Below are 26,066 nucleotides of genomic sequence, written 5' to 3'. Positions count from 1 at the left end.
CCTGCTGTATAAATAACCCTGATATATTCTTGCGCTCCAGCTTTCTCGTTTTTGTATACCCTGTTATGAATGTTCATCAAAGTTATTGTGTACTTAACTCGTGCCTCATCTTCACCTGAGTGCTTAGATAGTAGGAGCCGAGCTAGTCAAGCCGACTCCTATGCCCGTCCAAGTTTTGTCAATCCCGGATGGCTGCTTTGACTTATGGCCATGGTCCATATGTGTACTACTTGCTACATCTGCGACATCAGTGCTAATCTGCCAATTTAATATATGTCAACTTTCAACATTCAATATTCAATGCCTATGGCCATACTCATAATTTAATACTGATTACTCCCAGAGAAAATTAAATGGTTCGTTGAGTACCCTTGACGCGCAATGTGTCGTCTATGCTCCCGGTGTCAAGACAAGTCCACCAGTGCACCGGTGAACATTGAAATAGATGAAATCCTAAGGATGGAGTATGACTTGAAATGGATCTTATCTCCCAATCGTGATCTGGCGATGAACGGAGTTCTTCTGCACGTGCCACGGGGCAAGTTTCAAAAAAACGGCAATTGCCATTGAGACTTTCGAGTCTGCCCATAACACTACTACTGATTCCGAAAGTGACTTACCGCCCAGCCTGAGTGAGGACGAATTGATCTACTCCAAGAGTCCAAACGCAATCCAGATGCTGCTTTGTTTTGAAAACCCAAAATATTCTCTCTCCACCCACTCGGAGAGAACTTCGTGTTCTTTTGACACGAGTGATTCTTGGTTGATAATAATGCCCGCTGTATGTATAAGATTTGGATTTGTTATTTGTTGATCATGGACGTCCATCAGAAGGTATCTTACTTAACCAAATTTCTGGTCCTGGCTTACTGTATTTGCCTAGATGTTTCATCCACATCGGCCAAATAAGCTTAGCGCAGATCATGCACGAGGGCATCCCAAGCCATGAGGCATTCCGTTTGCGTTCCCTTGTGCTCCTTATAACCTCCTGCTCTCAATCCCCACCCACAGACCGTCCAACTTCAGAGTTCTTACCAAACTTGCACCATATATCGTGAATCAACGTCAAGGCTACTTCACATGTCTGTCGCCTCAGAATCCTCCCAGACTGATGTCTTGGAATATATTATCACCCACATATGTTGTCCCATCAAATTACCGCAGCACAGCGATTATACTCTCGACAATGATAGCGCCCTCCTTGATGTCGTGCTAGGGTCGGCTCGCAAATTTGTAAGTTCGTTGCCCGACCATGATCAGGAGCAGTGGGCTCCTTTATTGAAGATGCTGGAGAGTCTTACTGCCACGATGAGATCTTCTTCCCTGATTGGGGAAGTTGTTGAGTCGCAAATAAAATCTATGGGAGCAGGAGGTATGCACATAATGTTGGCGCTGTCAAAAATTGACACATCACAAAATTTCTTTGTAGATGTTCTCGCATATCTGATTCGGGAACAAAATGCTGCTGTAGTGCTTCGCAGGCTCGACACGAAAACCATCTTTGAATCCTTCGAAGTTTCACCACCGGCATTTGCTGTCATGGAGGCAAAGGGGAAGCTATTGTGTTCGTATCCGGGACCTGCGATCGCCATATCAAACTTAGTGGTGGATAAGCCTACATTTTCCCCCGAGCTGGTGAACTTTCTTTCGCACATGAGCTCTGATGGATTAGATCCCGCAGTCCTCCAAGGAGAGACTGCAAATCCTCACTATATCACCCGACTTCTTACTGATATCCTCTGCGCATTTGGCGAGCCGGCTAACATCCCTCGTATTCGAAAACGTATAGGCGATGATGTGTTACAGTCTCACGCCAAGCTCCCTTGGCGAAGGTCATCCCTCTGGCTTGTCATCAGGGTTGTATTGCAGACATCTCTCGAGCGCACAAGCCTTGGACGAAACAGTTACAAGGCTTTCATCGCTTCTCTCATGACCGACCTTGTGTCCAAAGCGCTTGAGGGGGATATCTCGAGTGATCTACTTTACTCCATGTCCATTAAAGTCAGTCGTCGCTTGGTCAAGCTCCAGGCCGAAGACGAATTCTTAGCAATCGCGATGCACAAAGCTACAGAAGATATCAAAGACCGACTGGAGCTGCGCTGGAAGAATGTTCAGGAGGTTCAGACAGCTTCTCCTCATTGGGATGCCTCGGAGATACATAAAATCAGGGACACCAGACTCTCTTTGACCGAAAGCAAGGAGTACATCATCTCTATCCTCCATCCTACCCATGTCCAACCTCCTGTGCCAGAATTTCAGCCTCATCATCGCCCACGAGGCACTATTAAGGACTTCCTTGGTCCTGACGCCAATTTCTTCGAGAGCGCTTATGCCGACGACCCCTTTGTAGCACTTTCGGATTTCGAACATGTCATTGAGCAGGACATTGATGGCTGGGTGAATCATGTCATGAGCCTGGATGCTGCTGACATCGACGCCGCTTGCATGGCCATTCAAGCGCGCGCTAAAGGTTATTCCACCAGAGCGCAACCGTCCTATTCCGGAAATCCTGAAAATATATCCACCATGCTGCTCACACTGTTCGAACTCTGGGTCGCACTTGATAAACTGGTTGTCAAGTCAATCCCTCTTCTCCTGGAGTACTCTCCGGAGGTCCCAGTTGCCACATTCAATCGCCTTCTCCTTCAAAAAGCTGCCGCCATAGAGCGACTCAGAGTTCTTCAATGCTATGTTGTCAGGCGTCGCACCCCCAATGCGCTCTCGGTCTTCTCGGATGGGGCAGAAATGCACACGTTCGCAGTTCGTTACTATCAGCAATCCAAGGAGCTGCAGTCATACAAGCAGCGCATTACAGATGATGCAGATGCAGAGCGTAAAAAACGAATCGCAGACCTTCATAGCAAAAGCGACAGATTCCAGTGTCTCACAGATGAAATCAACGCCCTATCGTGCGACTACTACACGCACTGGCGAGGTTGGGTCCAACATGACCGTGATTGCCGTCGGTGCAAGAAGCAAAGTGAGAGGGATAGCCTTGCTGTTGAAGTCCATGAATGGCCGCTTCCTGAGTCTGTCTACGATGCAGCGGTAGTGGTATTCGAGCTTGCTTCCCCGGTCGCTTTCAAGATGTGGCGATCTTTCACCTTCCACTTTCTCTACCACATATGCACCCCAACTTCACAACAGACTGAAAGTGCGATCCAACACGTCCTGCTTGCACATTATGCGCCGCTCTCGGGTTATTACACAGAGCATCCCGGTCAACGTATTACACTGGCCTCCATGAACGAGCCCCTCCAGACCTCTCGCAAATCCCTTCCATGTACTGAAAGCGACATCTTCGTCAACAATATTAACCAGCTGCGTTTCATTCTTTACGATACGACTAGTGGTGTTTGGGCCTCCAATGCTTTTCGACAGACTGACATATCCAACGTTTGCACCCACGTGCTGCCAAACGGTCCGTATCATGGACTGCAATATTACCTGTTGGGTACCCAGCACACCTCCAATGAGGTCTTGGCCAACCAGGCTTCATGTCATGCTGAATTGACGCTTCATGAATTCATCGCTTTTGGGGGCCTTCGTAGTGGCAGCCTTTTGCAATGGATCAGCATTCTTCGTGAATTGCGAGCACGCACCCTCACATTTCGCGATCCTGCGGTCCATTTGCTACTGCTCCAGGCTAGTTGGCAGATAGGAAAGCTTTCAGCCGACGGGTCTAGGGCATTGCACAACGAACTGAAAACCTCAGAATTCGGACACGCCCTTATTGATGAGCTCCAAAGCTTGAAAGTAAGCGTGGAAGCGAATTGGCTGGAGGGCACAACAATGTCGACAATCTCCGTGCTGGCATCTCGCCTTCTTTCATCAGCAGAGGATTTCAGGGTCATCGATGAATTACACAGGTTACTGCGAGCTGTCCGAAATACAACTTTCAAATGGGTGCAAGAGCTATCCGAATCTGATGATCAAGACAAAACGTCTACCCGCAAACATCGAGCCCGTGTTTGTGACATGGCAGCAATTTGTCTCAGCACCTATGATGTTGGTCCGGACAACATCGCAGCACTCCTCGAATCACCACAGGACTTGGAGATCCTGGTGTACTGCTCTGTTACAGTGAGGGATAACGTGCCTTTGGATCTTCACTCTCTCCCGATAATTTCGAGGTTACTTCTTGAACGCAACCGTCGGCTGTCACACTTCTTAGAGGCCCATTTCCAACACTATGTGGAAGACGATCAAGAAGGTCTTGATTGCGCAATGGAGCGTATTTGGCCTGCATACCAGCGCCACACGCGCTGGGAAGTACTTGAATCCCCAAACTCTCGGTGGCTTAGATGTGAAACAGCGCCTCTTGACGATCCATCCCGCCAAATCATCCATCTTGATATGTTGACAGCAAGCTTATTGGTTGACGGCAAGCCATTAGCCAGGCTACCAGATTGCTTTTTGCGGCATCCTAGCTACATCGCCCTCTTCGGTCGTGTGAGTTTTCCGCCTTGCTAGTTGGCCAGACGTCTCATATTACCGAGTAGCAAGTGTTTGATGTTTTCCCCACAAAGATCCCTGGCGTGGAATTTATTGCTAAGGCCGTTGTGCATCGCTTCAAAGTGAGTTGGTATTGTCCAACTTGAAGGACAAGAGCCAAGCTTAGTCGTCCTTTTGCAGATATTTTTTGGGATGCGCAACGGGGACATTGTCATTCAGTCGCAACGTGAGGATGAAGACCTCCTTGAGCTGGTACCTCCGGGGAATCTCAAGTTGGACATTCCCATGCTACTGGTCAAAGATCACGTGCATTGGCTCAACCTACGCACTCGCGCAATCGAATTTCGTCCAATGGAGAGACTGTGGGAGCCTTCTGACGACAACTGGGTGTTGCAATTCACAGAGGATGATGGGCAGTCAGTCGCTCGGCAGGGCCAAACAACTCTGTTTGACATTCGGAGTCACACTTTCAGCATGATAGCAAACACGCTGAGCCCACTTGAAAACTCCCAATACCTAATCGTCACTTGCAGCATGGATGTAGTCAAGGTCGATCTCCCTCGGTTTGGACTCTCTTTCTTTATAGACAAAGACGGAGAATTGCATTCACGGAACCAGAGAGGCATGGTTGTCGATAAAAATCAATCCACTGGTACAATGCTTGGACTCGTGAACCAGCTCGTTTTACGCCCAAAAGATCGACAAACTTACAGCGATCGCCGTGTCATCATTCCCCAAGGGGATGTAGTAGTGGAGCCCAGCGGTCACCATATCCAGGTCACCATCCATATTGATCCTGATCATGCTCACCTTCCCTACCACTGTTACACCATTGACACGGAACTCTGCCGCCTGACGGGAAATGTTGGTCTCACGAATAAACTTTACAAGGTGTACTTGCACGCCGTGTGCAGTGCCCATGTTCCAGATCCGTTGACTCGACGCACTGGTTTGGAGGAAGCCATGTATTTGCTGCAATCTGCTGCATGTTTTTCCTTCATGAAGCTGGACCCATTCGAATGCAAGCTTCTAGCTTGGATAGGTTCCTTGACCGTTGATCGGACATGGTCCATTGTCGGCAGGAGGTCACAGGACGTCCACTGGCAAAGTGGCTTATCATCTTACGTCCAAAGTTGCGCATTCTACCATGCTGCCAGGAACATAGTCCAATATGCACGGAAGCTGAAGGTGCTCAGCGAAACACCGGTTTCAGTTTGTCCAAAATTTCCAGCACGCAATGAATTCCTCCTGGAACGCGCTTCTCAGCGGTCCACTTTCCTTTACTCCCATGATCCAGTCAGTTCTTTCTATCCCAGAAAATCGTCGAGCAGTGAATATACTTCCAGGGATGTTTACCGGTGTTCAATCAATGATCAAAATGCGTTTGATTGTGCACGCATGGTGTGCAACTGGAGGATCACGCTTGAGCCTTGCCAAGCGCTCTATGACGTCTTCGTTCAATGGAGAGAAATTTCTGGGAGAACAGACAATTTACTATCCCTTCGATACGACGGAGAGTGGTTGAAGCCTGACTTGGCTAAGATATGGATGACCGTCTACCAACTTTGCTGTGTCGCAGACCGGGAGAATCACACATTCCAACTCGCTTTCACGTTACCAGCCATGGCTTATTCCTCTCCGGACAATATGAAATTTGCCACAACCATGCTCGCGTTTGCGGTTATTCCTGAGTTCCGTGCAATCGACTCCCCCATATATAACATATACGACCTTTCTTTTGGGATCAAACCCCTTGAACAGGATCTCTGCTACCATATCTCTTCCCATACCACCTTCACCAACAGTCCCGAGGCGTCGTGGTCTAGTTACAATGGCGAGTCATCCCACGACTTTAATATTCGGCAACAAAGACACTTCCAATCTGAGTGTCTACGTGAACAGAAGGCGGCGGTCAGTATCCTTCTTGATCGTTGGCCTTGCGATTCCGTTCCTGCAAATGCTCTGCAGTGTCTAAGCCACTCCCGATACAACAAGCCCGCCCTTAGCGCCGTCCTTGCAAAGGAATACTCGAACTGCTATCGCAACCGGTGTCTGAAGGTATATCTGGATCGTGTGCAGACTGTGCTTGTTGAAGTAGGGCGGACTTCCATGCCCTCCGTCAAGCAATCGTACACATTCACCCCGAGCAATTCAGATGTTATATCAGTCACCACCGCCATTCTCACTGAAGACTTATTCAGAAAACCTGCGCCAGTCATCAAATTACTACCTGACCCTCTCAAACAGAGTGACGCTTTACTAAGCAACAGATCCTCTGGCAGTGGGCTCGATTCATCTCCATTAGAGGATGTCATCTCCAGGTTTTCACGACGTCGATTGGACCAGTTTGGTATCCGCTATGCCGAAGATCTAGAAGACAGCAGAATCGATTTAGAGAACGAACAATCACTCGTTGTACCGGACCAAACCCGCTGGACAGTCAACGTGTTGCAACATCATCATGTGTGGTGCAATAGGCTCTATAATAATGCTTTTCGCAGATTGGAAGAGCATCTAGCTCCCGTGGGTTTGGCGGAGGAGAGTTTATTCAACTCTGGGCAATGGCCGCGCATTACCATCACATTTCTTCTCGGTCTCCTCGCCTCTACGTCAAAAACACCTCTCTGTGACTCATGGAAAGCCCCTTTGACCAGTTTCGTCCATATTCTTCTTCGACTACAAAGATCACAACGACTTCTGAAATTAAAGCTGGCAGCTGGTGGGGACAATGGAGAATTTCTGAAGGAGCTGATGAACGACGGCCACCTAGGAGTGGATGATACACAGACATATCTGGACTGGCTTCTAATTCAGGTATTCGATGGTTGACAATAATTGATATGATTGATCACTAACGGTACTAGGCAGAGAATCGATTTCTTATCCGTCCCATTCAAGCTAGCGTTGCGATGGAGATGATTTCCCCAAGCTCAGGCAACAATACCGCGCTGCAGCTTCATATGGGGGAAGGAAAATCCTCCGTAATCGTACCTATTTGTTGTGCTGCACTGGCAGATCGCAGCAATCTGGTACGGGTCGTTGTGCTAAAGCCTTTGGTTGTTCAGATGTTCCAGTTGCTCGTGGAACGGATCGGCGGCCTTACCAACAGGCGAATTTTCTACCTGCCATTCTCGCGTTCGTTGCACATTACTTCTAATCATGCAAGCACCATCCAGTCACTATTTGAAGAGTGCAAAGCCATTGGCGGTATCCTTGTCACCCAACCAGACCATATCCTCTCTTTCAAGTTGATGACTGTGGAGCAACAGCTTCCGGCGCCCACAAATGCGGTTGAGCAATCCTCAGCAGAGCTGGCCGTGCCCCTGCTGAATACTCAGCGGTGGCTTGATAAGCACACTCGTGACATACTGGACGAGAGTGATGAACTGCTGCATGTCCGCTTCCAACTCGTCTACACTATGGGAGACCAACAACACCTGGAAGGTTATCCTGATCGATGGACCACAACACAACAGGTGATGACCCTTGTGGCAAAACATGCTCGCCCCCTTCACCAAGAATTTCCTCTTGGAGTAGAATTCCAGCCAGGCGTTACTGGAACCTTCCCACTCAAAGTCCTGGACGCTCGCGCAGCCGAAAAATTGATCATGCTGGTTTGTGACGACATTCTTGACAGTAACCTTCCAAATTTCGCATTCGGACATGTGCCACGTCATATGAAAGACTCCATCCGTGAGTATCTTACCCTCTCGACCATTGGCCCACAGCTTCTTCACAATGTCCGGAACTATTGCGCTGGGTCCAGTCTGTGGAATGGACTACTGCTCATTCGAGGACTTCTCGCACACGGTATACTGATATACACGCTGAAGGACCGGCGATGGCGCGTAGATTACGGCCTGGATCCTCAACGCACAATGCTTGCCGTGCCTTACCGTGCTAAGGATGTTCCCTCATCTCGGGCAGAATTTGGACATCCAGATATTGCAGTCGCACTCACATGTCTTTCATACTACTACGAAGGCCTCACTGAGAAACAGGTCGCCCTCTGCTTCCGCCAGCTACTCAAGCAAGACAATCCCGCATTGGAATATGAGACGTGGATAAAGGGGTTGTCTTCAGATTCGCTTCCAGACAACCTGAAAACCCTCAGTGGAATCAATGCGGAGTCTGCTGAACAGTTCACCAGTTGTTTGGTACCTCTCTTCGGGCGGAACAAGGCCGTCATAGACTTCTTTTTGGCTCAGTTCGTCTTTTCAAAGGAAGCCAAGGAGTTTCCACACAAGTTATCTTGCTCTGCCTGGGATCTCGCAGAGCGAAAGTTCTACGGGTTGCCTACCACAGGCTTCAGTGGAACAAACGACTTTCGCTACTTGCTACCCACCACCATAGCGCAGCATTCACTAGACCACCAGCGCGGTACGAACGCCAGAGTCCTGAGTCACCTTTTGCAGCAAGAGAATGATCATTATGATCCGCTTGCTTCTGGTGGAAGCGCTAGAGAGCTTCTTAATGTCATCACGAATAAGTCGCCTGAAATACGTGTCTTGCTCGACGTGGGTGCGCAAGTACTTGACCTGCAGAATGACGAAGTGGCGAAGATGTGGCTGGAGATCAATCAAGATGCCCAAGCGGCAATCTATTTCAACAGGCACGATGAGCTTGTGGTGCGCACTCGAGATCATGTTGTAGAACCATTCTCCGCATCTTCCTTTGCTCAGCAAGTGGATCAGTGTGTATTGTATCTGGACGATGAACACACCAGAGGAACAGACGTGAAGTTGCCTAGGGGATTTCGCGCAGCTGTTACATTAGGGCCAAAGGTCACCAAGGATCGCCTTGTCCAAGGTGAGGGCCCAATGTATTTGTTCATCATGGCGTTCAATAACATATTACCAGGTTGCATGCGTATGAGAAAGCTTGGCCACGGTCACTCAGTCATGTTCTTCGCACCTCCAGACATAGATCGCAGCATACGAGCCGTGAATAACAAGAGCAATGGAGATATTCATGTGTCGGATATCCTCGTGTGGGCGATGACTGAAACGTGCTCAGACATCGAACATCGCGCTTCACAATGGCTTCAGCATGGAGTAGATTTCCAATCTCGCCACAGTGCATGGTCATCGTTCTTATCCGGCGATATTGAACCCGCCGAACTCACCCGTTCGTGGCTACAGCCAGAGGCCAAGCAATTGGAAGAGCTATACGCTCCAGCTCTTACGGACGCATCTACTTCACAGGCGTCGCTAGACGAAGATCTTCTGGAGAGATGCAGGATCCTCGGGTTGCTAGGCATTTCGCCTGACAACCGCCTAGACGAAGAGCAAGAGAGAGAAGTGCTACATGAGGTTGAGCGCGAGAGCGAGGTGGAGAGACCACCACCAGTGTCGGCTGCTACCCATAGCATTGACGAGGACGTCAGGTCCTTCATCCGAACAGGCACCATTCCGGATGGATCTCATGTGTTCACTGCTGTTTTCGACACCCTCGCTACAACTTCTGCTGCTTCCTCAGGGCGCCAGCCGTGGTCACGGGACGTGTTTGCCTCGAGGGATTTTACCACAACCGTTCTGACGGAAGAAAAAACGGACAACTACACACGCTCAGTCAACTGGATTCTTTCAAGTACAGCATCCCGCGGGCAGGTGCTAGTCATTGTCAGCCCCTTCGAGGCTAACGTTCTATTACCTGACATTCGAGCAAGTAAGCGAGTTCATTTGCACATCTATACACCTCGCGTCACCAAGATGATGAAATCATGCGACGACTTGCGTCTTTACATCATCCCATCAATTTCTGCGCGATGGATTCCAGACGACACCCTCATCCGTCAGCTCAACGTCTTTGCTGGACAACTGTACTTTCCTCAACAGCGCGCGTACCTGAAATTGTGTCGCCTCTTGGGGCTTTACACTGCAGATCTCAAATATCAGGGTGTCACTGAGATTCAAAGTGATGGATTTATCAAACCGGAGCATCGGCCTCGTGCTGAGGATTCCCTCAGCACCTTCCAACAATCGCCTGTCCCCATGTTGAAAGCACTTTTTGGTATCCGCCGCAAGGGAATGGGGTATTTGCCTACGCACATCGGGAAGCTATTGAATGCTCGATATTTGACGAGCGAGGACTTCCAAGAGAGAGCTTGATCGGTAAGTTACAGTTCTTCTGTATGCAAATGCTCATTGACGCACGCGCAGCCACCCCATAGTAGTACTCAGCATGAACTTTTTTTCGCATCGATTATCTTGCAGGTCTTCCAAACTACATGACTTTCATCACTGCATCATATTTCCTTCAGATTTTGTATAGTATTCGGCTGAAAAGTTAACATTGATCTAAGTACGAGCATACCAATATTATGTCAAGCTGTATTATCAGGGAGTAGCCCTCCATCTTTATCACGAATACTTTGGTGCCATGGAGAGATTGCACAAGACGAGACTGGCGATAATCTATTTGAGCTGCTTCAACTAAAAAGGCGCCGGCAATCCTAGAATGAAACTTACCTGGGGCCTCCTTTCGCATCACACTTCCCACCCTCGTTTTCGATCCCCTTCATCATCTTTTGCTCCCGCCTCACTTTTTAATCACAGGTGAAGTATCTTTGCGTTGCGGTACGGGCGGACAAAATGCTCACCACGTCTCCTTTGAAGTTATTGAAAGTCTGGTGCCCGCCACATATCGTGGATCTATCTCCAGAATCTTCACTTCCATGTTCGCCTGTGACAGAGTTAAGTGAGGTAAGAAAGGACACAACGACCATTCCGTTCCATCCGATTTATGTCTTTCGTCTTTCACCGTCGATGGATTTGGATAGTAAAAGGTTTGCAGATGCTGTCACGTTAGAAATTAGAATAGTTCCGATTGAAGAATGCGAATTTGTTCCTCAAGATGAGACCGTTTGTTGAAATTGGAAGAGACTTGCGATGATTTTATTGGTAAGATGGAGTACAGGCTTAATAAATTATAACATGTTCAAGTTGAATTTGGGACAGAGAGACGTGGGTTTACATTAGTCACGTGATGCTGCGCACTGCTAAGCAATGCGCCGTGGCGGTACAAGGCGGTACTCGGAGGTTAGGCCTTTAGGCACAAGGAAGGTCACGGTATGATAGGCCCATGCTGTTCTTTGACTATCCATAGCCTCTTCAGCCAAATCAGCCCAAATTTCATCAACGTTCTTCTGCCTAGGCTACACTTTAAATCACCGCACAACTCTCACAGCAGACTGCACTGCTTCCGGGGACCAGAATAACTCCATTTGTGTATAAAACTAGAGGCGCATCCGCAGACATCATTATGGTCATTGTCGAGGAGAAGTGCATGCAATCTGTTCCACCCCCTCCTTATTTCCCTAATGCCAGCACTCTACCCCCACCCCCATTCCCTGGTGAACATCGTGGAGCAGCGAAGCCATCTGACCTACCTCCCCACCTATTATTGAAGATCGTGTATATGACATTTCCGCAAACGCCTGGGGTTGACGAGGGAAAGATCGAACGGCAGAGAAAGACACTTTGTTGGCTCTCCACACAACTCCGGTCGGTTAATCGCTCATTTTACATTGGTGCGTGCTGTTCAAGTCCTTTGACCATGACGGCCGGAACTCACCTTGCCAGCGAAGCGTGTGAGCATGTGCTGCGCTCCACATATTTACCCGCATACAACTCGATGATACGCCCTCCCTACTCATCAGATCCATTCCCATTTTCTTCCTCGGCTTCTACTTCCTCTTGTGATACTCTGCAACGAGAGACCAAAGTTCTCGACCTCTTCATTGCACTCAAGGTCCACGAAGATGTTATGGTCGATGACTCATCGCTTCACCTCGAGCGAGAGGATTCGTTCAAAGACCTTTTCGACCTTATGCAACCGCGCAGCCGGCTAGAAGACCTCGTTCGACACTACGGTGTCCGCGAGGGAGTTGTCCACACAAACCCACATGGAGTGAACGCCTCGCCTTCATCGTCCAGCATGTTCAGGGTGAATAATAGTGGAATTGGATCTGCGAGCACGAGCAAGTGGACATCAGACCTTGCGCCAGTACCATTCAGCGCGCTGTCTATTTCATTCTCGCCAAGGCGGGTTGGCCTCGTTCTAACAGCTTCAGGTAGGAAACGGACAATTGTGGATGTAGCACGGACGAGAGATGAGAAGCTAGAGGTTACCGCAAAGAAACTTGTGTTGCAACTAAAGGTTTGGCTCAGCGATGGTTCAAGATAATCTAGTGGCATCATTTAGTTTCAGAGTCCTTTCTTTCAGTGCTTGTTGATAGCACGTGGACTTTTTAAAGTGCAGTTCTCCAAGAATGAAGTTGTGAGTTTCAGGCATGCAACGTTCTAAAAGTACCTGACATGATAAGGCCGAGGGGGTACTTTGCTGATAGGCACACACCTATAGGGATCAGTAGAGATCCACACGATATTGAACTTGAAACTATGTGTGTTCCAGAGTCCTTCCGAGGCTGCGAGACGATCCGAGTTTCAGAACCTGAGGTTGATGAAACACAGTCGCAGTGGCCACACCCTGAAGCTTCATTTGAGTGCCCGGTTCCTCCGAGCCAGCTTGAGGAACTCAGTTATCAAATCAAGTTCTGCACATAATACGAGTCGGTCCAACTTGCCGACGTCAGCTGATCCGTCCAGAAATGTCCAAACTGGTCCCGCTTTGAGTCTAAGCTTATTGCACCTACTACTAAGTTAGTACTTAGTCTAGTAGCACGCACGTCTCGTGTCTGTATATGCACTACTCAAGAGTCAATTGATCGTCTAAAAAAATGCCTCGACGCGCAAAGGTGCATTTTGTATCACTGAAATCATCCCTGGTCAACCTCCCAATATCAGTTTACGGTCCCCTTCTCGAGAGACAGATTGTATGTTCACATTGTTTCTTCGTCTCATACTTTAACTCTGACTTCGGTTGGAACTATCCTGATCGCTACTGCAGCGTCCGCAAACCCTTGCTGTCCACTTGAAGCCCACCGATGGCGAGGGAAGAGAGGCATATGTTGGCTGGACCGGCATGGCTTCTGCATCATCCCTTGCCTCATTCAACTCTACCGCAGCCGAACGTGGAATAGAAACCCTAGAGATAGATCCTCAGTATGCAGCAGGTTTGGGCTTCAAAGAAGGAGACGTGGTGCGCTTTTTATTCCCGCGTATAGCTGTTCCTTCCTCCGGCTGATGGTGTAGCTTGAATCGGCAGGTGGAATTAGGATTATTATATGACCTCCCATACGCAAAGACGGTGAGCACTGAGCCCCTCAGTGCAGATGACTGGGACGTAGTGGTAGGTCCTGACATCCCGGCTGACTAGCTGTCTTGACTCCACCTATGCCAGGAACTGCATGCAGCACACGTTGAAGGTACTCTCCTCTCCCAAGTGCGAGTCGCGAATGTCGGACAAGAGATCAATGTTTGGGTGCTCGGGCGGACGAGAGTACGATTAAGAATCGGTGTGTGCCATCATACTATCTTGTTCACATTGGTACCCCCTACTGATCTTCCCTTAATCGCAAGTCTCGCTCGACACGTCTGTGACCGCAGCGCTGCTCACGACAGATACCGAGGTCACCATTGCTCCCAAGTCGCACAGGAAATCCAAAGCAGAAACCAAATCATCATCACCAACCAGCTTAGAGCACGGAACCGTTGTGTCGACGCAGGACAAACCCTCATATCCATCCGAAATCCTCCGGGTGCTCCCTGCGCGCCTTGTCAACGTTCCCGAAACGACCAATTTACCCGACGCCAAAACGCGCGCATACATTCATCCTTACACCCTATCGCTGCTTACAGGGACTCAGTACATCCCGTTCGACCCAAATCCTAACCCTCCACGTTCGGGATGGTGGTGTGCGCGTGCACGTTGGCTGGAGCCGCCCAAGGATCCGACGAATATCATAAACTCCGATACTAAAAAAAATGCCGGCATCAAACCAAGTGCTGAAGCTGAGCAGGAGGATGGCGAAGCAAAGATAATGCACCCAGGGTCGAACAAAGAGTTGGGAGCAAAGGATGATGAAAGGAACGGAAAGGACGGGTGGGAAGTGTGGCTGGGAATCTCTGATTCCGTTTTGGAGACCCATGTGATGTTTGTCGGTGAAGTGAAGGGTGGGGTCGGGGACTGGGATCTCGTTCGGTGCGTTACTTTCTTTTCTTGTATGTAGTTCCACCACCATCGCTAATATAATGACTTTGTAGGATATCGCTCACAGGTGCCCGTGAGCAAGGGCCCACAATCAATGGAAACCTCGATGAGTACGTTGGTACATCCCCTTGGGTGCGACCTCAGCTGATCATTCTGTTAGTCCTGCGTCCGCATCATCTTCCCCTCCAACTTCGGCAGCGATCTCACCAGAGCTAGTGACACCATCGCTTCATCTATCAGGTGTCTCTAATATTCTCGAAGACATGACAAAGACTTGTGTCGCGACCTACGCCGTACATGCGCGCAAAGATGTCGTTCAGGGAGGTATGTGTAAAGGATTTTGTTTGCAACGCATTCTGATGGATTTTCGAACCTCGCGTGTCCACATGTATCGCAGTCCCTGGCATCTTAATAACAGGCCGTCAGGGAATGGGCAAGACATCAGTTGCGAAGGAGATCGCGCGCAGACTGGAAGCAGATGAGCGCGTGTATGCTTGTGAGTGGGATATCTTGTGCTCTAATGCTTTTCTGGTCTAACCATTTTTGTTGCTACTCGAAATCTTCAATATCAATCAGCCATACATTATATTGACTTCTCCCCGCTCGCATCCAAGCCCGCTCAGACCCTCGGTGCACTCTTTCGCCACCTCTTTGTGCTAGCACGATGGCACAGCCCCTCCGTCCTTATCTTCGACAACCTCGACAAAGTCTGTGCTGCAGAGGTCGAGCAGGCGGATTCTTTCCGCCAGCGACATATAACGGAGCTCTTCCTCATGCAATATAGTTCCAATGCACGCCTTGCACCATCGAATTTCCGTGGTATCGTACTCCTCGCCACAGCAGAAAGCCAGACTAGCGTGCACTCGCTACTACATACGCTGCATGTCTTCAAGGATGTCGCTTCCATTCCTCCGCCGGGAAGGGAGGCACGGAAGGAGGTGGGTTCCTCCTTCATTATTGGTGCCTTTTGGGTAGAAACGACTCGAACAGATTCTCGCCAGTCTTGTGTCACGCCGGCTTGCCATGGCCAAGGAGCCATTGTCATTTGTTGTCGATGAATCCGACCCACCTGAGTACACTCGACTCGCAGTAGGGACGGAAGGCTATTCTCCTGTAGACCTGCGCGACCTTGTCACACGGACGATACAGGTCGCCGTTGGACGGGCAGTGTCAGAAGTGGGCGTGGGCGTTGAGAAGGTGAGCATTATCTGATGCGCATGTTTCACTATTTGACGATGGTTCGGGAAGGTCACACTTTCTGCGAAAGATTTTGTAGAGGCCCAAGAGGGATTTGTGCCTCTCTCGCTGAGGGATGTGCCCTTACAAAAGTCGGACGTTGAGTGGGCTGACATTGGCGGTGCGTGCTTCCCCTTGAGAATATCTTATTGTTGGTCCATTAATTGTGGCGATGCAGGCTTAAAGGACACCAAGCTCGCGTTGAGGGAAACCTTAGAATGGCCGACGAAGTATGCTCAATTGTTCAAGCAGTCTCCGCTGAGGTTGAGATCTGGGTGTGTTTATAATACTCTGTTGTGTATGCGATTTATGGAGGGAATGCAGGCTACTATTGTACGGCTATCCTGGCTGTGGAAAAACGCTACTTGCGTCAGCCGTCGCGAAAGAGTGTGGGCTGAACTTCATCAGCATCAAGGGTCCAGAGCTGTTGAATAAATATATCGGACAGAGTGAAAAATCAGTGCGTATATATGATTTTTCTCAAGGAAACACTCACTCTGTTTAGGTGAGAGATATTTTCGATCGTGCATCGGCTGCAAAACCCTGCGTACTTTTTTTCGACGAGTTTGACTCGATTGCACCAAAGAGGCAAGTTTATGTTTATGTACTCTCTGTTATATCCATAAATGTTGTCTGCAGAGGACACGACAGCACAGGCGTGACGGACCGTGTGGTGAATCAGATGCTAACCCAGATGGATGGTGCCGAGGGGCTCGATGGAGTCTATGTTCTCGCTGCAACGAGGTGGGCTATTTCCATTGATCACATTGTCCGATTGTTGATCTTTTGCAAGTCGACCAGACCTTATCGACTCCGCACTACTTCGTCCTGGTCGGCTTGATAAATCGTTGCTATGCGACTTGCCTGGTATCGAGGATAGAAAAGAGGTCAGTGCCCCACCGTGTTTCATATACTACAATCTTGACATTGTCTTGTGCACCTGTTCAGATTTTGGTTGCAGCATCCCGGAAGCTAACGCTCGCACCTTCTGTGGACTTTGATCGACTTGCAAGTGTCACTGAGGGCTTCTCGGGTGCGGATTTACAGGCTCTCGTGTACAACGCGCATCTGGAAGTAGTGCATGCTGCTATAGATGCTGGGAAGGCGGATGGTGATAGTGGAGGTGATGTCGAGGCGGGCCGGAGGAGAGCTGGCGCGGGTCTGGCTGATGAGGTCCCGGTGAAGTATGTGGTGCTGGGCGCTGGGAAGGATGCAGCAAAAGCTGCGTCTAAGGCAGACGAAACAAAAATGCAACGACGAGTAAGAAACTGCGCTCGTGCTGGCACAGATGATTGATATGTTTCTAGCTGCAACAAATTAAGGCATCGAAATCTGGGGGGATGGAGGAGGACAGCAGGGCTGTTGTAACGCCCAAGAAGGTTTGTGTTTTTTCTCTTCTCATATAGATCCCTCTAATGAATGCTGTTTTCTGCAGCACGAAATTTCTCAAGAGCATCTATTGAAAGTACTTAAGACGACAAGGCCGTCTGTTTCACGCGAGGAACAGGTAAGGCTGGGGAGAATGTAAGCGTCTTCTTTTCCACCAAGTGTCAACATTCATTCATCATGGGCAAACTAGATATCGGGAGTTCGTGTCAGATCGAGGTGGCGGCGAGAAGACATTCCCAACACCGGGCGGTGATAGCCGAGTGGGGAGTCGAGCGTCACTGGGATGATGGGCACTGTGCTCAGATGCTGCATGTTAAGGCCTGAGTCTTATGATCAAGTATCCAACACAGGATCCGAACTTTGACTGCAGCCCGAGATCGTCCTGACTTCTTACACGGTCACATTAAAAGCATTATTTATTGCCTCACAACTCCAACCGAGTCTTTCGTAGACCCTATGATAGAAACGGCTATTTCCTTTTTCATTAGGGACTCAGGCCTCCTCAGGCCCAGGGGCAGGCTAAAGTACACTAAACGTTAGACGTGGGTAATACCTAGGACCCAGTTGATAAATGTGCTCGTGCGTGTCACTCTACAATTTGTTCTGTCTAGATAAGACATTGCAAGATTCCCGGGCCTGCTGCAACTGCAAGCCCGTGTGCCGGCACAGCCCCTGGTTTCCGGGTCTCGGGACCCCGAAACGCGGCAGCTGTGCTTTATTCACAACCAACACGATCCCACATACAGAACTCGTTGAATTTTTTTACAAGTAGAATGGGCCCATCGAAGAAATCCCAGAGACGTGCTAAAGCACCATTGCCATGTACGTCGATCTTGATAACAACAAATGATGATGATTTGTTAATATTGCTAACCCTAGTGAGGTCCCGCACAACAAGATCCAAGGGTCGAGTGAGTGTCACGCATGTCATCCATGCATCCCACTCACGTTTTGTCTCGTCATTTGATTCTTGTATCCTACACAGCCTATAACAGATCCAGAACAGAATACTCAGCTTCTTACAGAGCAACTTCGCTCGCAGGGTCTCTACGCTGCACAAACAGTGGGCGATGGCAATTGCCTATTTCGGGCTCTCTGCGATCAATTCTATGGCTCGCCGTCGCAGCACCTCCAGCTGCGCCAAGATATATGTGACTGGATCGAGGGCCATGCGCAACGCTATCAACCCTTTTGTGAGGATGAACGTGGACTAAGCGCCCATTTGCGGTGCATGCGAGAACAAGGTGTGCCAGGGCTTGCCCTCCCGATTTCTTCCTGTGCAGCGTTGTGACGCGCTATAGGCACTTATGGCGGGCACCTTGAACTTTCTGCATTCGCGCACTTTGCGCGAAGGAATGTCAAGGTTATCCAGCCTGGATTGGTATACGTCATTGAGTGGAAGGCGGGTGCCGAGAGCGAGGACCAGTCATCATCTCAAGATAACGAGCGAGATGCGCGGAGGAAAAAGAGGCAGCAGCAGCGCGACGAGATGAACGATTCGCAGGAGTCAGAGGGGACAATATACGTGGCGTCAGTCATCATTTCCCCTAGTATACCTATTGGCTACGCGCTAACCTGCCTTTCTAGATATCATGACTGGGAACATTTTTCTTCGATACGAAACTTGAGAGGGCCGCACGCTGGTCTTCCCGAGGTTTGTGAACTACCCGCCGACGCAGTACCGCCTGCTGCTTCGCCCGCCAAGAAGAAAGCCGTCTCCCGGAGCAAAGCCAAATCTGATCTCAAGAGTTTTCCCAAGAATAGTCCAATCGACAATGTTAAATCGAATCGTGAAAATACACCACCAACACCTGCACATGTCCCACTCCCCATATCCCGCTCACCCTCACCCCTTTCTTCCACTGGTTCCTTGAACATCGAGGTGGACTCACTACTTCCCGTCCCCGGTCAGCCGACCGGTCCCCATCAGTCTTTTACATCGAGTATCAGAACTCATCGGTCACCAAAGCGTTCTTTCGACGAATCATCTGGATCGTCGACATCTGACGCGATTTCTAAGCGAACGCGAACGCGAACCTCACGACGCTCGCCCTCTCGCACACCCTTGAGTCAAGTCAAGGCAGATGATGACATGGATGACTCGACCCCAGACCTCTCCACCCCCGGCTCCTCCGCAGAATCCAGCCGTTCATCATCTTCTGCTTCATCTCCGCTTCCTAGTACCCCTCCCGCATGCAATACGCCGCCTCCTGAAACTCATAAACCCCTTACTCGACGCCAGCGCAAGGCACTCGGTCTTCCAAAGTCACGTACTGCGTATACGAGCGCAGGAAAGATTGTCATTCCTGGCGGGAAATTCAAGAAAGCTTCCAAAGCGGCTGACGATGAGGAATGGCAGAAGAATGGCACCGGGCGGCTTGACGTGCGCGGGTTTCGCGAGCTCAAGATCTAGCCTTCATGCATCATCAAAGTCTTCGCCACGAATCTGCACGCATATTTTTACGCCCCTCCATCTAGAACATTGGTCATATCCACGCAGTGATACCCAACACATCATAATTTGCATTCCATCATATCACTCTCCCATTCACGAATATGTTTACGACAGTCCTGGTGACCTAGTGCGGTGTTATTTCCATGTTAGTGCGCCATGTGCGAGCACTTGGAGACTTCATAGAAGTTCGGACTCCATCTGCACGACTGTATTTTAGCGAGTTGCATACGTGAGCTGAATGTTATTATTACGCTTACAGTCATTTGCGTATTGGTGTACTCTAGAGAAAGATATCACGAGACCCGCACGAGAAGCATTTTGGCAACTGGTTTTGTATTAAAACGAAAATCTAAGCGCATGGCATGCTCAGCAATAGACCCGCCATCCGCTACATCAGCTATTTAAATGTGTCTAGTACGAGGGCTCGGACGAAGCGATGATACAGCACTCAGTACTCATTCCTGAATAAGCACTCTTTACTGGTAATGTAATGTGACTGGCGCTTAGACATTGTCTATTGTTAGCGACTGAAAATAACATCCTCAGATGTAGTTGATGAGTCGGGCGATGAGGAGTCATCAGGTGCAGATCTTATCAGGGCGTTCCTGACGGACGCCGGGAGTAATGAAGGGCGATGTTTGCAGCAGTGTACACGTATTGGATACAGATCATGGATCCATGATGTATCTAAATAGATGCCTGAAGACTAGGAACGTGAGTGAATCAATATGTGGTGTGAATGAAGATATTCTCAATTAAGAATACACCAATGTCCAAACCACACGTGTTATACTGTACCCATGACCTACGCATCAAGGCATCAGAAGATGACCCTCGTGGTCCTCGATGCGGAATGTAATACGAGTGCTATCAGCGAGTTCACACTGCAACAGATCCCGAGAGCTCTCCCGTAAATCTTCCACAGCGTCCGCGTGCAGCAATCGGACAGTCTTGAGCTTCGAACCTGACATAGTACGAAGAGCGGCAAATAGTTGCATAAAATGGAATGTGGGTGCCTTGCGTAGCTTGGAATATAATCCCAGATATGAAATGGAAGGAGGGAGGGTGAGATTTGGGTTGATCTCCGTCCATGAACGGATGTAAATGACGAGGTCGTTCAAAGACAAACAGCATTCACTGAGCAGATCCAGCTCTTTTTGAAGACGGTCGGCTTGAAGGGAATAGTCGAGGTGCACGGTAGTAACATTCGCGCAGCTCAGCCTCACAAAATGTTTCCAAGTATGGTCAAGGAATGGAGGAGGGATGCAGTCGTAAGTAAGTTTTCTGAGAGCGGGGAAGTGGTTGGCGTCTCTATTGTCTGGCAGATAATCCCGCAAAAAGACCGACATGAGTGACAAGGACTGCAGCTTGGTCATGACGGGCACGTCGAGTCTAGCAGAAGGAGACCCGTCCCTTGCACTGGGCGAGCAAATTGGGCAGTGGAGCACACTCAAATTTGGTGCTGCAATTATCAATTTCATCAGATCCTCTCTATAAAAAGTAATCAGCAAGTGCTGTGTGCGCGATAAGGCTAAGTCAATACCTGCAGGGGCGCAAGATGGAATCAGAACAATCAAATACGCGCAATGATGGACCACAAAATTCAGCTAGTGCCATCACGACTGATTCGGGTAGCTGCCGAAGCCAGGAATCATTATCAGGAAGCATGGGCATAGATAGATTGACGATCGACAGGTTTGGGAACTGTCGAATTATGTTGGCGAGGAGGGCGTAATCAGATGCCTCACAATGGTCATCCTGTATCAAGACATCAAGTCGTCTCGTCCACCACCCTACGTGACGGGAGCGGGCTGCTCCAGAGGATCTGCCACCGAGGGCGACAAACAAAGAAGACAGGGTAGCTGGGCGAGTGACCAGAACACTCCGATAGAGAAAATTGGTGGCGAGAACGTTCCATGTCTTACAGACAAGAATAATATTCCTCTTTGTGAAAAGAGACTCTTTCAACAGTTTGTGCTCGCGTTCTTTAAGGAGGGGACGCGGAAGATCAGATGGGTTTGGGTCATCATAGCTCAGTAGACCAGGAATATCAGTGGCGAGGCTAAATATTGTAATCCAAAGTTCAGGAGGAAAGGGGGGCAGGTTGCACACAGTGGAATCGTGGGAGATTGCTAAAGTCATGGTCCAGTGAAGTTTCGCTGTAAATTTTGTTCATCACGTAAGACCGACTTGGATGCAAGATGGGCGTACCAGTAAGAACCACTGTCCACTAAGAGAGGTGCTGGCGAGGAAGATAAAATGATTGTTTAAAGGTGTCCCTGAATTCCCTGAGACTCGGAGTTTAAGATATACCCCTTGGGAAATCGGCGACACAAGTCGCCTCGCTTACAGTCTGTAACTATTGGCTACTACAAATATACCTGATACATTCTACGCGAGGTACTGGTGGAGCAGTATTCCCGACCCCGTAGTGGATGGACTCCGGAGGGTTTTGTCTGTGCCGTTCTCTACCAAATCGTGCGTGGGAAAGTCCATCCGTGGGAAATTGGTTTCAGAACTATATCTTTTTTTGAAATCTTAATTGTCTGCGTTCATCAGGATGCCCGAAGATTTGTTTAAATCAGGGAAGACAAGAACGCGAGAGACAAAAATCGAAAAGCAAGAGTAGTGGAAGAACGAAGAAAACATTGAAGCGGCAATCAGAAACAGAGAGCCGGCGGAGTCGGGAACTGGCGCGTCAGCGGCATTTTCAAGCTCAACCCGCCCCCGACACATCACGTAACATACACTGCTCGCTGGTGCCCGCATCTTGAAAAGGCATATTATTCACACACTTTGCAAGTCAACGGCCCGAGCTGCAGATCCGTGGCTTCTGTTCAAGCATACAAATGACAGTGTCATCACATAGAAATGTTCTCAAGTTGCTAACACTAGGGACTCATCTTCCACGTCGTATTCATTGCTTCTGTTTTTGACTGCTACTTCACTAGCCCAGTTGTCCACGGCATGCTTCCTCGCAGAGCTGGCTCTGGGGAAGCAAAACGGGTCGTTCTCATTGTGGGCAAGTATAGCTTCACTTTCTGTAACACCAACTGCTCATCCATCAATTCCTATTAGGAGACGGTCTACGCGCAGACCTTCTATTTGGTGTGAACGCGTTCTCTTTTATTCCTTCCTCACCAAAGATTGTAGCGCCTTATTTGCGTGATATTATTCAAACACGAGGGGCGTTTGGATTGTCGCACACTCGAGTACCAACGGAAAGTCGACCTGGGCATGTCGCAATCATCGGTATGCCACTGCCCGATACATCAGTAATATTGGGCTGACTTCACAAAATTCAAGGGGGAATGTATGAGGATGTCTCTGCTGTGACCAAGGTAAAGTGCCCATTTCTTGTTTCTCCTTGTCATCATATACTGACGAGAATCGTGAGATAGGGCTGGAAAACGAATCCAGTCAGTATTGTAGCAACAGACACCGCGAACGATATCTCATCCTTCTCCAGGTTCACTTTGACTCCATCTTCAATCAATCTAGTCACACCTTCTCCTTCGGTTCCCCAGACATATTACCAATGTTTTCCCAAGGCGCAACTCCCGGAAAAGTTGACACTTGGAGCTACGATGAGGAGGACGAAGACTTTACGAAAGGCACGAATGTCCAGAGCTACTGCAGTCATGTTATTAAATCAGACCAAATGGATAGATGCCACCGCTCTAGATACCTGGGTTTTGGACCAACTTCAGACGTTATTTCAGAACGCATCATCGAACGACTTGCTTGATTCAGAATTACGTGCTGACAAGGTGGTATTCTTTCTGCACCTCCTTGGTCTGGATACCACTGGTCACTCATATAGGCCACACTCCAAGGTGAGCATCTCCATTAGTGCGTTTTCATTGATTTACCCCGTAAAGGAATACATGAACAATATCCAAGTCGTCGATCGCATCGTCCAACAAACAGAAGAACTTTTCTCCGACTTCTACCACGACGAAGAGACAAGCTTCGTATTTACAGCTGACCACGGCATGTCTAAGATCGGCAACCATGGTGATGGCGGTGAGGTCCGCGCTGTATCAGTTTTAACAATGAGGTACTGAAGGAGTTCGCAGACCCGGACAACACGCGTACCCCACTAATTGCATGGGGGCGAGGCATTAGGGGCCCAATGCCTGACATCATTCCTTCTTCGCACGATGAGTACTCTCGGCTCTGGCAACTTGACGACTTCTTGCGACGAGACGTGGAACAAGCGGATATTGCACCCCTGATGGCTGCGCTGCTTGGTATTAACTACCCTGTAAATTCAGTAGGAATTCTCCCTGATGCAGACCCTACGCGACCTGGCTACTTACTACCGCGAGAAGGAGAGTCAGCCTTGGCCCAGCTTGCATTGGCAAATGCAGAAAGTATTTTAGAACACTACCGAGTCAAACACGGTGCGTCCCAAATGCGCCATCTGGCTTCTCTGTCCATAACTAGCTGGCTGGTAGAATCGAAGGCCGTACAAACCATTCTATACAAAGCTTTCGAGCCTTTAGAAGAAGTCACTCAAGACGGGAAGCCTTCAAGAGTATCCTGGTTGTCCAAAATAGAACGTTTGATCAGTGATGGAGGATGGTTCGAAGCCCGTCGAGAGACAGCTGAACTCATCAAGGTCACTCTACAAGGTCTTCGATATCTCGAAACGTAAGCTGCTTGACTACCGCTAGGAACAATTACTGAGAGAATGCAGCTATAACCGAGTACTTATACGGACCATCGTCGTAATAGCATATCTGGGATGGTCTGCTTATGCATCGTTGTCAATTTTTCCCCCACCAGCTCCCTTGGTTTCAGACAGGCAGCGTACCGTGGTCATACTTGCCACCACAACCATACTAGCAACATTTTGGGCACTGTTTGCTGCAGAGAGAGCTCCATGGACGTTTTATGTCTATGTGACTTTCCCCTGCTACTTCTGGCAGCAATTCGCACTGCGTGGAGTTCCAATTGTTGTACAACAATTCAAGTCGAAGGACAGACGCGGACCTTTTGTAATTAGAGTGTTGCTTCACTTGGTTATTGTGGTGGTTGTGCTCCAGTGTATGGTCGTGCGTCGATCCTTGTTCATTTTATGAAGCTTGTTTGACTTACGAATGGTTCAGGCTGCCTACACTCATCGGTCGCTGTGGAGCATTGGTTTTGTGGTTATGGGTATTTTATGGCCGTATGCATCATGGCCAAGTCACGTTCGGTCGCAACACCCGAGACTCTTACTTTCCTGGATGAGTAGCTGTCTTGTAACTAGCATATTCCCCCTACTCAGCGTTAACAAGAGAGAGGATTTGTACATGATGTGAGCGCAGTCTGACAGATTGTGCATATTGCTTATGCTCATCTATGTCTTAGCATGTGCGGAGGGGCAATGATTATTATAGTTGCCGCAGGTTGTACGCGTTTGGCGTTGAACGGTGCTCCGAAAGCCGCAAAACTATCTGAGATCACCCAGGTAGGTAGTTGTAAATGGCGCTATGTAGTCAACTCATTCGTATCCAAGGTGTTGTTTATCTTGCTCGCCATGACCATTACTGCAAGCTCAGTGAAGAGTTTACAAGCAAAGCAGGGATTGTCCATCATTAACCAATCTTCAGCATGGCTCATACTCGGTACCCTTGCTAATCAACTGACATCAGTCATTCATCTGACTTTTACACTTCTCAGCTGTATCGTCGGCATTCCCATTCATCTCTAAAGCACAGCACAGCACTCCAACCTCAAGAATCATATCGCTTTTCCTGGGCTTCGGCGTCTGTTTCGTCATTCTTTCGATCAGTGTTGAAGGCCTATTCTATGCCGCTTCACATGCAATTACTCTTGTGGATAGAAGTCGAAACGATCGTCCAGTCAACTCGAGCTAGGGCCGCTTCGCAGAATCAAGGATACGAGTTTCACACTGACCATATCAGAATCACTCTTTTTCTTGTTTTTTCGTTCAGGTGGCTTTCTTTGGAACCGGCAAGTGAGTGATAGACGAGGACTGGACCTTCGTGTTGCTGATGTTGATGATCGACTATGTCCAGCGTTGCTTCAATTTCGTGAGTTTCCCCGACGAACTGATCCAGCTCTGCTGCTCACCTCTGTAGATCGTTCTACTTGGAACCTGTGTACCGTCTGGTGCCAATTTTTAATCCATTCTTGATGGCAGCGTTACTGGTGGGTTCTTCAAACATTGCTTCGCGTACCGCCAGCCTGAAATATTACCAGATATTCAAAATTGTCGCTCCATATGTGATCTTATCAGCTTTTTTGCCACTTTAAATGCAAGACTCCACCTACCACCCTTCTCGCTATTCCTCGTGGCTCTGACACTCACTGATGGTGCGTTGTTCCTTTTGACCTGCACGATCACTAATATCTAGATCAGGAATGACAATGACGTTTTTTGAACGTCACGGATACCGGTGAGCAG

The 26,066-nt window shown here is 48.9% G+C and overlaps 6 protein-coding genes across 6 annotated transcripts; 5 read left to right on the top strand and 1 right to left on the bottom strand.

The window, feature by feature from the left end:
- Positions 1 to 972: 972 nt before the first annotated feature.
- Positions 973 to 10,550, top strand: F5891DRAFT_1209340 (uncharacterized protein; the record flags this gene model as incomplete). Its single annotated transcript, XM_041369131.1, has 6 exons — positions 973 to 1,372; positions 1,430 to 4,452; positions 4,503 to 4,577; positions 4,636 to 7,269; positions 7,320 to 9,264; positions 9,316 to 10,550. Coding segments are annotated over exons 1-6 (9,204 nt in total), but the record flags the coding sequence as incomplete, so codon positions are not given.
- Positions 10,551 to 11,501: 951 nt separating this feature from the next.
- On the top strand, positions 11,502 to 13,092 carry F5891DRAFT_1067875 (uncharacterized protein). The gene is made up of 3 exons (XM_041363169.1): positions 11,502 to 11,986; positions 12,044 to 12,735; positions 12,782 to 13,092. Exons 1-2 carry the CDS (start codon positions 11,719 to 11,721, stop codon positions 12,640 to 12,642), a joined length of 867 nt encoding a protein of 288 aa, XP_041218590.1. The 5' UTR covers positions 11,502 to 11,718; the 3' UTR covers positions 12,643 to 12,735; positions 12,782 to 13,092.
- On the top strand, positions 13,093 to 17,790 carry F5891DRAFT_1067872 (P-loop containing nucleoside triphosphate hydrolase protein). Its single transcript, XM_041363168.1, has 20 exons — positions 13,093 to 13,291; positions 13,366 to 13,557; positions 13,624 to 13,707; positions 13,759 to 13,873; positions 13,938 to 14,559; positions 14,622 to 14,678; positions 14,729 to 14,892; positions 14,966 to 15,064; positions 15,145 to 15,506; positions 15,559 to 15,765; positions 15,817 to 15,925; positions 15,983 to 16,079; positions 16,129 to 16,264; positions 16,310 to 16,392; positions 16,444 to 16,548; positions 16,598 to 16,691; positions 16,753 to 17,064; positions 17,112 to 17,183; positions 17,240 to 17,328; positions 17,384 to 17,790. The coding sequence occupies exons 1-20, from the start codon at positions 13,196 to 13,198 to the stop codon at positions 17,478 to 17,480; spliced, it is 3,192 nt and encodes a 1,063-aa protein (XP_041218589.1). The 5' UTR covers positions 13,093 to 13,195; the 3' UTR covers positions 17,481 to 17,790.
- A 46-nt stretch (positions 17,791 to 17,836) lies between these two features.
- F5891DRAFT_1067870 (uncharacterized protein) lies at positions 17,837 to 19,973 on the top strand. The gene is made up of 5 exons (XM_041363167.1): positions 17,837 to 18,015; positions 18,073 to 18,104; positions 18,179 to 18,437; positions 18,495 to 18,723; positions 18,781 to 19,973. The coding sequence occupies exons 1-5, from the start codon at positions 17,967 to 17,969 to the stop codon at positions 19,604 to 19,606; spliced, it is 1,395 nt and encodes a 464-aa protein (XP_041218588.1). The 5' UTR covers positions 17,837 to 17,966; the 3' UTR covers positions 19,607 to 19,973.
- A 69-nt stretch (positions 19,974 to 20,042) lies between these two features.
- Positions 20,043 to 22,021, bottom strand: F5891DRAFT_1153544 (uncharacterized protein). The gene is made up of 3 exons (XM_041365190.1): positions 21,860 to 22,021; positions 21,192 to 21,807; positions 20,043 to 21,139 (listed from the first exon to the last, which is right to left on the bottom strand). The coding sequence occupies exons 2-3, from the start codon at positions 21,788 to 21,790 to the stop codon at positions 20,461 to 20,463; spliced, it is 1,278 nt and encodes a 425-aa protein (XP_041218587.1). The 5' UTR covers positions 21,791 to 21,807; positions 21,860 to 22,021; the 3' UTR covers positions 20,043 to 20,460.
- Positions 22,022 to 22,379: 358 nt separating this feature from the next.
- On the top strand, positions 22,380 to 26,016 carry F5891DRAFT_1067851 (Phosphatidylinositolglycan class N-domain-containing protein; the record flags this gene model as incomplete). Its single annotated transcript, XM_041363166.1, has 18 exons — positions 22,380 to 22,521; positions 22,544 to 22,670; positions 22,727 to 22,900; positions 22,955 to 22,989; positions 23,050 to 23,067; positions 23,118 to 23,262; positions 23,318 to 23,484; positions 23,530 to 23,674; positions 23,728 to 24,054; positions 24,109 to 24,304; positions 24,351 to 24,708; positions 24,763 to 24,953; positions 25,007 to 25,106; positions 25,155 to 25,263; positions 25,319 to 25,429; positions 25,482 to 25,587; positions 25,741 to 25,814; positions 25,862 to 26,016. Exons 1-18 carry the CDS (start codon positions 22,498 to 22,500, stop codon positions 26,014 to 26,016), a joined length of 2,562 nt encoding a protein of 853 aa, XP_041218586.1. The 5' UTR covers positions 22,380 to 22,497.
- Positions 26,017 to 26,066: the final 50 nt, after the last annotated feature.

The sequence above is a fragment of the Suillus fuscotomentosus genome (assembly GCF_016647785.1).
Source record: "Suillus fuscotomentosus strain FC203 chromosome Unknown F5891scaffold_110, whole genome shotgun sequence".
Lineage (NCBI taxonomy): Eukaryota > Fungi > Basidiomycota > Agaricomycetes > Boletales > Suillaceae > Suillus > Suillus fuscotomentosus.
This window is presented reverse-complemented; position numbering and strand designations above follow the sequence as displayed.

Excerpts from the sequence above, each read along its gene's own strand:
- F5891DRAFT_1067875 (XM_041363169.1), top strand. The coding sequence starts at position 11,719 with ATGGTCATTGTCGAGGAGAAGTGCATGCAATCTGTTCCACCCCCTCCT. Across the intron at positions 11,987-12,043 it reads TAATCGCTCATTTTACATTG|CGTGTGAGCATGTGCTGCGC; the intron begins GTGCGTGCTGTT and ends TTGCCAGCGAAG.
- F5891DRAFT_1067872 (XM_041363168.1), top strand. The coding sequence starts at position 13,196 with ATGCCTCGACGCGCAAAGGTGCATTTTGTATCACTGAAATCATCCCTG. Across the intron at positions 15,507-15,558 it reads GAAGGGAGGCACGGAAGGAG|ATTCTCGCCAGTCTTGTGTC; the intron begins GTGGGTTCCTCC and ends CGACTCGAACAG. Across the intron at positions 16,692-16,752 it reads GTATCGAGGATAGAAAAGAG|ATTTTGGTTGCAGCATCCCG; the intron begins GTCAGTGCCCCA and ends GCACCTGTTCAG.
- F5891DRAFT_1067870 (XM_041363167.1), top strand. The coding sequence starts at position 17,967 with ATGGGCCCATCGAAGAAATCCCAGAGACGTGCTAAAGCACCATTGCCA. Across the intron at positions 18,016-18,072 it reads TGCTAAAGCACCATTGCCAT|TGAGGTCCCGCACAACAAGA; the intron begins GTACGTCGATCT and ends TGCTAACCCTAG. Across the intron at positions 18,438-18,494 it reads GCGGTGCATGCGAGAACAAG|GCACTTATGGCGGGCACCTT; the intron begins GTGTGCCAGGGC and ends GACGCGCTATAG.
- F5891DRAFT_1153544 (XM_041365190.1), bottom strand. The coding sequence starts at position 21,790 with ATGACTTTAGCAATCTCCCACGATTCCACTGTGTGCAACCTGCCCCCC. Across the intron at positions 21,140-21,191 it reads TCCATCTTGCGCCCCTGCAG|AGAGGATCTGATGAAATTGA; the intron begins GTATTGACTTAG and ends TACTTTTTATAG.